The following is an 11,103-nucleotide window of genomic DNA, read 5'->3' as shown; positions in this document are numbered from 1 at the left end:
AGACAGTCCCTTTTACACCCGCCCCACTCACTGACCAGAAGACTTTGTCAGAACCAGCATCAGCGACCCATCAGTCGCTGCTTCACCACTCCACCGCTGTACAGCCGCGTACGGCCCCCGCTGCAGATGATGCTCATCCAGAGTGGCTGGACCTCCGCGAGGCCGCCGGGAGGGCTGTAACAGCCTGGCCAGGAATGGATTGTCTTTGTGCTGGTTTCTGTCCTCGTCAGCGGGCCTCTCTGCTGAGCTCTGCGCATTATGACAGCCTCGTCCCAGAGGTGGAGACAAGGGGATGGATGAGCTTTCTTTGACCGTTTTCTTTCATCCAGATTGGAAAAGTAGGGAGATGATGGTGCATCCGTCTGTGATGCTGTGTTCAGAATAACCCCACTAAGACTAATTCTATGTTATTTTCATCTATATTGTTATTTCAGCTGAAGGTTAAATATTTTTCTGCTTCGCTTTGACTCAATTTGTATGCTGTGATGCTATTGTAGCGTTTTCATATTGTTCTACTTAAATGGCCTTGGAGTATACACCTCATATGAACACGGCCTAGAATATGTAGAGAAAAGAGTCCCCAATCATTATTGAATTTTTGGGATGAAAACACATCACCACGCCGGAAATGATTATATAAGACTATTTCTATGTTATTTTCATCTATATTTTTATTTCAGCTGAAAGTTAAATATTTTTCTACTTCGCTTTGACTCAATTTGTTTTTGAACTGGCAAGGAAACACCTGGTCGATGGTTGTATTTTAGCAGATTTTTGGCGAATTGATTTGGCAGCGTCAAAAGGCTGAGTCGCCCCGTTACTGAGGAAGAATCACAGGCCCTCGGAACGTTATTGACCAATCAGGATTAAGCATTAACAATGCTGTTGTATAATCTGTCTTAATGTCCAACTCAGTGGGCACACACACACACCCCCCCACACACACACACACAAATACACACACACACACACACAAACACACACACACACACCCACACACACACACACACACACACACACACACACACACACACACACACACACACTCTCACTCTCACACATCTCTTCAAGTCCTCTCTCCCACACGCATCGGTTTTCCCAGACGAAGCTCAGCCTCAGGAGACGCTGGAGGTTCTCCTTCCCAGGCCCGAGGGACACCCCTCTATCTCGCCTCCTCACAGAATGATTCCCCGCGCGTTGGGAGGAAATCCCCCAGTGCCGTCTATAAGGCCATAAGGGCTAAGATACACAGGATACCTCCATGGTGAGGACGACGCCAGTTCTCAACCTAGTGAGGCAACTTACAATAATTACATTTGTCATAAGGAAGTGAAACAATATATTGCTGTCGGTACAATAAAGACGTTCATAGAACCAAGTGCCAAGTGCTAACAATCGCTAGGTTAACCATTTCCCGGTTACAACCTGATAGCTAGGATAAGATGCTACACAACTTAGTAATGTGAATAAATACAACATACAGTTAGCGTGTACATTATGTGCGTGCATTAAGTGCCAGGACGTACAACATACAATGGGGGGGGGGGCTGGCTGGCTGTGCAGAGTCTAGGTGAACTCTGAACAGGTGAGTTTTGAGTCTTTTGCGGAAGCTGGTGAGTGACTCTGCGGTCCTGACGTCGGACGGGTTGGAACCGCAGGGTTCCAGCTGTCCTGAGGGCAGTAGGGAGCTCTTTCCACATCGTGGAGCCTGGACAGCCCGTAGCTCCCTTGTCAGTGCCATGTGCAACCTCCCTGAGGATCAGTGTATCATAGTGACATGGGAAGATACAGAGACGGTACACGTCAACAAAGTCCTTTCTAGATCCGACATAACAGCTAAAAAACGACAAAGCGAACAAGTCAGTTTACAAGACGAGGGGAAGAGGTGGGTCTGCCCTTGGATATTTTTTTGAATGGATTTCCAGGCGTGTAAATCCTTCTTCATTAAGCGACCATGTCTGAGCAAGGTACACCTTGTTGTGTGTTTTATGGTTAAAAGCTACTTTAATTGTCGGAGCTTGTGTTGTACACCAACACTGGGGAAGTCATTAGTGGTGATGGGGTAATTAAGGCTGGCTACTGTAAGTTTGATAACAGCTAAGTGCAAACGCCATCCTAGCTTAGGGCCGGGGGAGGAAAACACCTTTACTCAGGTACAATTACTCAGAAGAGGTGAAGACATGGATTACATTATACATTTTATAGACGTCAGTGTTAGTTTTACTGAAAACACCCAGAAGAAAATATACTCAGAGCAAGTGAGGGAGAGAGCGAGAGAGAGAGAGAGAGAGAGAGAGAGAGAGAGAGAGAGAGAGAAGAGAAAAGAGAAAGGAGAGAGAAAGGAGAGAGAGAGAGAAGAGAGAAAGAAGAGAGAGAGAAGAGAGAGAGAAGAGAGAAAGAAGAGAGAGAGAAGAGAGAAAAGAGAGAGAGAGAGATGACGAGAGAGACAGAGAGACGCCCTTTATGTTTACCATTGATTTGTTTCCTCCTCAGCTCAGCTGTTCACCGGTCTGCGAGGCCCAGCCCAGAGGTTAAGGTGTGTGACTCAGGCCTGGAGAGAGGATAAGCTGAGAGGGAGGGAGAAAACCAGAGAGAACAGGGGGAGAGAGGGAGAGACCACTATAGGGGGGAGTGAGAGAGCCCTACACTGATTTATCAAAAGAGAGAGAGAGTAACAAGAGAGAAAGGGAGGGGGGACAGAGAGGGAGAGGCCACTCGAGGGGGAGAGAGAGAGTTTGACAGACCCCCAGAGAGAGGGGCACAGGGAGACGTGTTAAGGTGTGTTTAAAGGTGTTTAGGGGTGCTTGCTGGCAGATGTCCAGGCTCCTCATTAATGCCACTCCAGGGTTTACCTCCAGCCGAGCTCAATAGAGGGAAGAGATGTTATCCCTCCTTCACCACAATGACACACATTATGTTTCTGAGACCGGAACAACCCTTTACTCTATTTCAATTGTTCCACATTTTTGTGTACTTTAGATTGACGATGTCTTAACATGATTGGCATCACCATATATATATATATATATATATATATATATATATATATATATATATATATACCCATATACACACACACACACAAACACACACACAGGATATACCAACATTGTGGCTCCATTCAAATATCATTCTGTTTCCTTTCTATGCCCTTTGAGATTGTAAGTGTGAGTGAACGTGTGTAGTTGTGCAAGTAAAAAATTGTGTGTGTGTGTGTGTGTGTGTGTGTGTATGTCTGTCCGTATGAGCATGGGTGCCCATCTGTGTCCGTCTCTTTGTGTGTGGGTGTGGATGTGTGTGTGTGTGCGTGTGTGTGTCTGTCTCTTTGTGTGTGTGTGTGTGTGTGTGTGTGTGTGTGTGTGCGTGCGTGCGTGTTTGTGTTTGTCTCTTTGTGTGTATGTGTGCGTGTGTGTGCGTGCGTGTGTGTTTGTCTCTTTGTGTGTGTTTCTGTGTGTCTGTGTCAGTGCGTTTGTCTGTGCGTGCGTGCGTCTCTAGTTCGCCCAGGGATTATTGGAGCAAAGTAAGTGTGTGTGAATGTCAGCTCCTGTCCCGGCCTGACCCACTTCCCTGAGCAGGGGGTCTTTGTGAGGAGAGATTTCAGGGCCCACTCCTCCGGATTAGACACGGAGGATTTCACCTCTTGGCCAGTTAGCACTCGGGTTAGCACTGCGGTGCTGCTGTGACCTAGCTAAACTACACTGGGAATTAGATGAGAAACACCACTTAGAGGTTTTTAGCATTGTTAGCATCGTTATACAACATCTTTTCTTCTTTCTTTTTTTATAAGCAATCCACGTTCTGGTATGAAGTCAATGAGAGTGAGAGTCATCAATGCCTTGCACAAGGGAACAGCGGTACCATCCAAACCATTTGTTATGATGGTACCGCTGTTCTCCAGCCAATTGAGGAACGTTGAAAATGAGAGCCTCTTGTTATGGGTGGGCTTTTCCGAGGGTGTGTGTGTGTGTGTGTGTGTTCAGCGATGGAGAAAGAGTTCTACGGTGCGTCTCCCCACACACACACTTCTATTGCTACCTCGACGGGGGGGGGGTCCGTCGTAGCAGATGAGGCTGCCTTGCTCAAGGGCAACTCCACAGGTTGATCTGACGTCTCTCACCTCAACAAGCAACAGACTGCGGAAGATAAATGGGATTCGGATCTTCAGTAGGGCTATCCGTGCATGCTGCATCCGGCTCTGAGAAAAAAAAGGTTAACTAAAGGAATTACAATTAACACGATGACAACGCTGTGGTTCTAAACCGGCTATTCTCCCTACACCAAGGGTTCCTATCCTCACTCACTCCGCCACCAAACGTCGCCGCTCATGAAGCATTCATAGAGCAATCATGGCTGCCAACACAGGGGCAGGTTTCACCCAGACACATGAATAATGCAGAAACACAACTGCTCTTTTCTCCCGCACTCCCTCTACATTCCATCTCCTGCCAAGCTCTAACTCAACTTTCCATTTGTCAAAAAGAGAATATTAATAGCCATAACATTATCCCGCTGCGCTGTGCTCCGACTCCACGCAGAAGACATTCTCCTTGAATGAATCCTCCCTCCAGCGTGCCAGACGCTCCTAAATTGCGTCTCACCTTGAAGGCTGCCTGTCGTTTTCCGGGGAAGAGAGCGGAGAATGTTTGAGGAAAGTTCCTCTCTTTATTCCCGGCGTATTATGTTGCCCTCGCTCTACCTCTAAGTCTGACTTCGGAACGCATTTGAATCACGCTGCGTCAGTCTGTCATGTTTTTACACAACCCCTGTGTGTGTGTGTGTGTGTGTGTGTGTGTGTGTGTGTGTGTGTGTGTGTGTGTGTGTGAATGTGTGTGTGTGTGTGTGTGTGTGTGTGCGTGTTTCTGTATGAGTGTGTGTGTATGTGTGTATTAGTGTATGCGCGTATGTGTACGTGTTTGTTCATGTGTATGTGTATGCGTGTGTGTTTGTGTGCGTCAGAGTACCTGCCTGCTACTGAACTCGCACGTTCAAAGCAGCTCCGTTCTGCTGTCCTGGTGCTTTTGATGATGTCTGCGCCGTCAACGGCCGGTGTTTCATAAAATCGCTTTATGAAGATGGAGTGGCACTGCAGTGTTGACTCAGTGACAAGCCTCTGACAACATTATCAACACTCCAACAAAGGTGGCAATGGAGCCTTATCACTGAGCCATCATCGCAGGTCAAACAGGGGTGCGGTGCATAACACTAATTATGGCTGGGCTACTTTGATGTTCTGTGAGTTATCTCACTAGTTGAGTCTCCTACCGGTTCCCTGCTACATTAAAGGAGCGGACTCATCATTAGTGTCATGAGCGTTGACACCTGCGTTAGTCCCACGGTGAACCCCAGTGGGAAGAGGCTGCGTTCCAATACCCATACTGCCACACTATTCAGTATGCCAGAAAAAAGATTTAGCATGTCCCAATACAACGTATGGAAAATGCAGTATGCCAACAATACCAGGATGTTGTACTGCGATACATCTGGTGGCATTGCACAGTATGCAGGCAAGCATGCTGTTTGGGCTATTCTGCCCCACAATTCCAGAGACGTGGATGGAACTACAGATTTGCTAATCAGTGAAAACTACATTAGTGTGTGGAGTATTCACGAATTATATTCACGTTGTGTGCAGCAGTACATACTTTGTAAGGGTAGCTACAGTACGTAATACAAGTAAAATGAAAAGTGTGATTTGAAAGGCAGCATAGCAGCCTTTATTGATAGCAGCTGCCTGTTGTTCAGAAATAAAAGGCCGCTGATCGCACTAATTGACCAACCAGAATAGAGTATTCTGATTGTTCAGGATACTAGATTCTGTAATAATGGATGATAATGTTTTGCTTTGGCGGCTGGCATGTTTTAAAGGAGAACTCCGGCGATTTTTAACCCGATTATTGTTTTCTTGAGGGTCACCCCATGTTGAGGAAAGCTGAATACCCGACGAAAATTAATTTCAACCAGGCCAGAGATTTGCACTTGCTGCTGGCGCTGCGGAATAGCTACAATGCTAACCTATGGGGGCAAGCTCTTTATCCGCTTTTGGGGCTACTAAACACATTCAGAAAACCATTCCAAGACCTATGTAACACGAGTTGGTTCCTTACGAGACACCACCGTGCTCGTTTATCTCAAATAGTTTGGCGAAACAGTATAAACCTTGTGTTTTTGCATGTAAACAATCACCGCAGATTACCCCGTTGACATCCAGAAAGCCCTTACTAGCCGATAGCAGAGCGGATGCACTCCCAACGGATGTTTTGGGGTCAAAAATCGCCGGAGTTCTCCTTTAAGTGTTATTGTTAAATTTACACTATAATTTCAAACAATCAATACACGAAACTATATTCAACTGGGTTTTCATAAATGCTCAGGTTATGCAACTATGGTCCCCCACTGGACCTTGGAAAAACCTTACCACTCAGATCACCTTTGAACGTGAAATGATTGATCCTCAATCCTCCATTCCATGGACTCTTCATCCCCAGGCGTCGTTGTAGATTCTAGGTGTGTTTGTTTTGACTAGCGGGGGCCCGGTGCGCTGCCAGCCACAGGGAATCAACAAGCACTCTGCCTGATGGACGAGGAGTTTAGGACTGGGAACACTCGAATCAGCCCTTCAATCGGCGATCGCCGGGTTTCAAAGAGCCGCATCTCCGTTATGAGTCTGGGGGCTGGCGGACAGGGCAGGCACGCCCGCTCTCATAGACGCAGAGCTCTGTTAACACCTGACTGAGGAGAGCTCTCTGCACCGGCCAAATGTCAAAACAATATCCGTGCATTACATTTAACTGTTTTACTGTGGTGTGTGTGTGTGTGTGTGTGTGTGTGCTTGTAAGTCTGCAGGTGTTTCTTTTATGTGTGTATTTGCATGCCGGTTGCAGCAATGGGAGTTTTAAGGTGTTTAATGTGTGTCTGTTAGTGTCTATGTGTACAGTATCTAGTTGTCTAGTGTGTGTGTGTGTGTGTGTGTGTGTGTGTTTGTGTGTGTTTGGGTGTGTGCATCAGAGAGTTGTATAAAAGCCATCTCCTGGGGTTTGTGTGTGTGTGTGTTTCTGTGTGTGTGTGTTTGTACTTCAGAGAGTTGTATTAAAGCCATCTCCTAGGGTTTGTTTGTGTGTGTTTTTGTTCGCATAAACACACACACACACGCACGCACGCACACATGTGCGTGCGCGTGTGTGTGTGTGTGTTTATGCATGTGCGCGCATGTGCGTCAGAGTGGTATTCCAGCCATCTCCCAGGGCCATAAATCACAGCATTCCTTCTGTTCCTCTCATCAGCGGCGTGCCACCGCGTCCAGGTGTGTGAGATTGTGGCGGTCCAGGATGGGGACGGCACCCACCCCATCACCAAGCCCGCAGAGGGCGAGGCGGTTGCCAAGCAACACAAGAAGCCCCACCCCCATGCCTTCACAGGTACGCCATCCAACCGCCAACATCATGAATCAACCTCATTGGCTCCATATCTCAGAGTGGTTCTGATTGGCCATCACCAGAGACACTGGCCCCAGACCAGTTTCTGAAGAGTCGTTTAATTAAGGTCCTACATCAGAGAGGAGGGATAAACGACGCCAGGAATGTTGGTCCAGTAGTGCGACCTGGCAGTCATGGCCAGCAAATCCCAAAGCACACAGTAAACGTACATTAATACAACTTCAATGTAATCTTTAGACACTTGTGTGAGGCTGTGGGTGTGTCTGTCTGTCTGTGTGTGCGCGTGGCTACATGTTTGACCACTTATGACAACACTCAGAAACATCCTCATCACAAGGATCAGGAGGAAACTCCCTCTAGACCCAGCGCTAAACAAGAGGAAACAGAAAGGGCTGTGGGATGTTTGATGCTGTAAGAGGTGTGATTTGTGAGCCAGAACGAGCCTTTGACAGACAGAACAACTACAACACCGTTTGTCAATGTTGTTGATTTTCCGTTCCACCAACAGTTAGCTACCCCTTCCTACCCCTCCATATCTCAAGGCTTCAGGGCGTCCTCACGGTGATCTGAGAGTCTAGACGGGCGCTCGTTGTCTTCCCCATCGATCACGCCCCAAATGTCAACATCGCCGTACATCCACGCCATCCGGCCCAGAGTGGAAAGCCCCATCACCGCTCCTGTCTCCACTGCAGATCGTTCATCAAGTGTTGTGACCTCAGATGAAAACACAGAGAAGGGCGTGGCAATGTTCCCACTGCCCCCCCCCCCCCCCCCCCCCCCCCCCCCCCCCCCCCAATCCTCCTGACAGTCTTAAATACACACATCTGACTCTCTTCCTCCTCTCCCTTTGGTGCACACATCTAACACACACATCTGATACACCTCCTTCTCAGCCTCTGATACACACATCTTACACTCACCCTTTAACCCCTCCCCCCAGCCCACCCAGCCGGCCGAGCTACGCTCGTTCACTTCACACACTTCACAGCCAGGTAGATTGGACAGAACTGTCATTGATTGTATTTTATCTCTGAAAGCCTCCTGCCTACTAACTGGGAGGGCTGTATGACGGATACATCAACAACATTTGCGACAGTCCACTGTGCAGGCTGGTAGACTGATCTATCCAGCATACATCCAGGTGGACTACTTCTGACCCACTTGGGATGTCAGAAGACGCCGATTTTCAAAACGGCTTGTAATGGCTAATGACACTCACACCTGGTGGTATAATATGTCACCTTTAAAGTACTTAAAGTGGTTAATCAGTTAATCAATCCACAGCTCTACATCTATGACACAGTCTTTGTTGACATTCCACTGACCGCCTGTCGCTGAATCCTCAATAACACCTGCTGACTGATTACAGGTGACTCCACCAGGTGTTAACCTCTTCCCCCTGTTTCCCTGTTTGGTCCAGGCGGTCACTGATACAGGTGACTCACAGCCCACTCACCTCCACCAGGTGCTAACCTCTTCCCCCTGTTTCCCTGTTTGGTCCAGGCGGTCACTGATACAGGTGACTCACAGCCCACTCACCTCCACCAGGTGCTAACCTCTTCCCCCTGTTTCCCTGTTTGGTCCAGGCGGTCACTGATACAGGTGACTCACAGCCCACTCACCTCCACCAGGTGCTAACCTCTTCCCCCTGTTTCCCTGTTTGGTCCAGGCGGTCACTGATACAGGTGACTCACAGCCCACTCACCTCCACCAGGTGTTAACCTCTTCCCCCTGTTTCCCTGTTTGGTCCAGGCGGTCACTGATACAGGTGACTCACAGCCCACTCACCTCCACCAGGTGCTAACCTCTTCCCCCTGTTTCCCTGTTTGGTCCAGGCGGTCACTGATACAGGTGACTCACAGCCCACTCACCTCCACCAGGTGTTAACCTCTTCCCCCTGTTTCCCTGTTTGGTCCAGGCGGTCACTGATACAGGTGACTCACAGCCCACTCACCTCCACCAGGTGCTAACCTCTTCCCCCTGTTTCCCTGTTTGGTCCAGGCGGTCACTGATACAGGTGACTCACAGCCCACTCACCTCCACCAGGTGTTAACCTCTTCCCCCTGTTTCCCTGTTTGGTCCAGGCGGTCACTGATACAGGTGACTCACAGCCCACTCACCTCCACCAGGTGTTAACCTCTTCCCCCTGTTTCCCTGTTTGGTCCAGGCGGTCACTGATACAGGTGACTCACAGCCCACTCACCTCCACCAGGTGTTAACCTCTTCCCCCTGTTTCCCTGTTTGGTCCAGGCGGTCACTGATACAGGTGACTCACAGCCCACTCACCTCCACCAGGTGTTAACCTCTTCCCCCTGTTTCCCTGTTTGGTCCAGGCGGTCACTGATACAGGTGACTCACAGCCCACTCACCTCCACCAGGTGTTAACCTCTTCCCCCTGTTTCCCTGTTTGGTCCAGGCGGTCACTGATACAGGTGACTCACAGCCCACTCACCTCCACCAGGTGCTAACCTCTTCCCCCTGTTTCCCTGTTTGGTCCAGGCGGTCACTGATACAGGTGACTCACAGCCCACTCACCTCCACCAGGTGCTAACCTCCTCCCCCTGTTCTCCTGTGTGATGCAGTGTGCTACGCCAGGCGGTCGGCGCAGCACCGCTGGCTCTGCCGGGACATCACCTTCTGCTGCAGCCACCAGGGCCTTCAGCAGCAGTGGATCACAGCCATCAAGAAGAACCTGGCCTCGCTCAGTACGTTGGCCCGTCTCCAACCAAGGAACAGAGCTGTTCCGATGCCATTATTTCCTTCCCGATACCGATTCAGATTCCTGAAGTTGAGTATCGGCCGATGCGACTGTATACCGATACATTGTAACTACTTATAGCACTTGTTCTTATTTAAGGGTTCTCTTATGATAACAGCAATGTATAGTTGGTTCACTTACTGCCGACAATGCTATTTTTCAGAACTAGATCAATTACATTTATAATCAATGATTATAATAATACATTTGTAGTCTTCTCGATAAGCGTGACCATCCATTTTTCCCCGATTTGGGAGCTCGAACGCACGAAGGTCGGAGACGACACGTTAACAAATGCCGCATAACACTGCACGTGTTTGTGATGTTCTCTGCCGGTGTAAGTAAATTAGCTGATAGCCACGTGACGGTATCGGATCGCGCTTAGACTTTAGGAATTTACGATACTGTTCAGAATCGGAATCGGAACACACATGAAGATAAGACGTGAGCGAGGGTTATACACCTTGTCATTAATACTCATTAATAAACCCTTTATCCTGTGTTATGCTTCCAAACGTGGTAAATATCTCGCCGTTTGCTCAGATGTACCGAGGCCAGGGAATGAATAAAAGATGAGAAGGGTTGTTGTGTGGGAGATGAAAATGTGCGGATGCAGGAAGACAGAGTGCAGACAAGCATCCCCTGCCAGAGCAAACTGGAATTATCTAGCTGTACAGTTTGTAAGAAGTGGCTTCTTTGATGTGAATCTTCAATCTACAGTACAGAGACATTACACAGTAATGCTGTAGTTTGATGGTGAAGACTAGAAGGGCCCGAGCATGTGAGGGCCCTTTCATCCAGGATCTTCTAGTGGTTGGGGTGTTTGGCTCCGATTTCCCCAGCGTCCACAGACTCAGCTCACCTGCTCCTTAATGCATGCATTTCACTGTACATCGCTTTGGGATCATGCCT

At 48.5% G+C, this 11,103-nt stretch overlaps 1 protein-coding gene across 3 annotated transcripts in view; it reads left to right on the top strand.

The window, feature by feature from the left end:
* The window catches only part of cerk (ceramide kinase), a 37,065-nt gene that overhangs the window by 3,537 nt on the left and 22,425 nt on the right, over nucleotides 1-11,103 (top strand). For all 3 annotated transcript variants that reach the window (XM_079755802.1, XM_079755800.1, XM_079755801.1), the window contains 2 exons: nucleotides 7,281-7,415; nucleotides 10,016-10,138. In XM_079755802.1, coding sequence (XP_079611928.1) covers nucleotides 7,281-7,415; nucleotides 10,016-10,138 — 258 coding nt within the window. The remainder of the gene's footprint in view (nucleotides 1-7,280; nucleotides 7,416-10,015; nucleotides 10,139-11,103) is intronic.

The sequence above is a fragment of the Pollachius pollachius genome (assembly GCF_949987615.1).
Source record: "Pollachius pollachius genome assembly, chromosome: 18".
Lineage (NCBI taxonomy): Eukaryota > Metazoa > Chordata > Actinopteri > Gadiformes > Gadidae > Pollachius > Pollachius pollachius.
The sequence above is the reverse complement of the archived record's forward strand: the minus strand, read 5'-3'. Positions and strand labels throughout refer to the sequence as shown.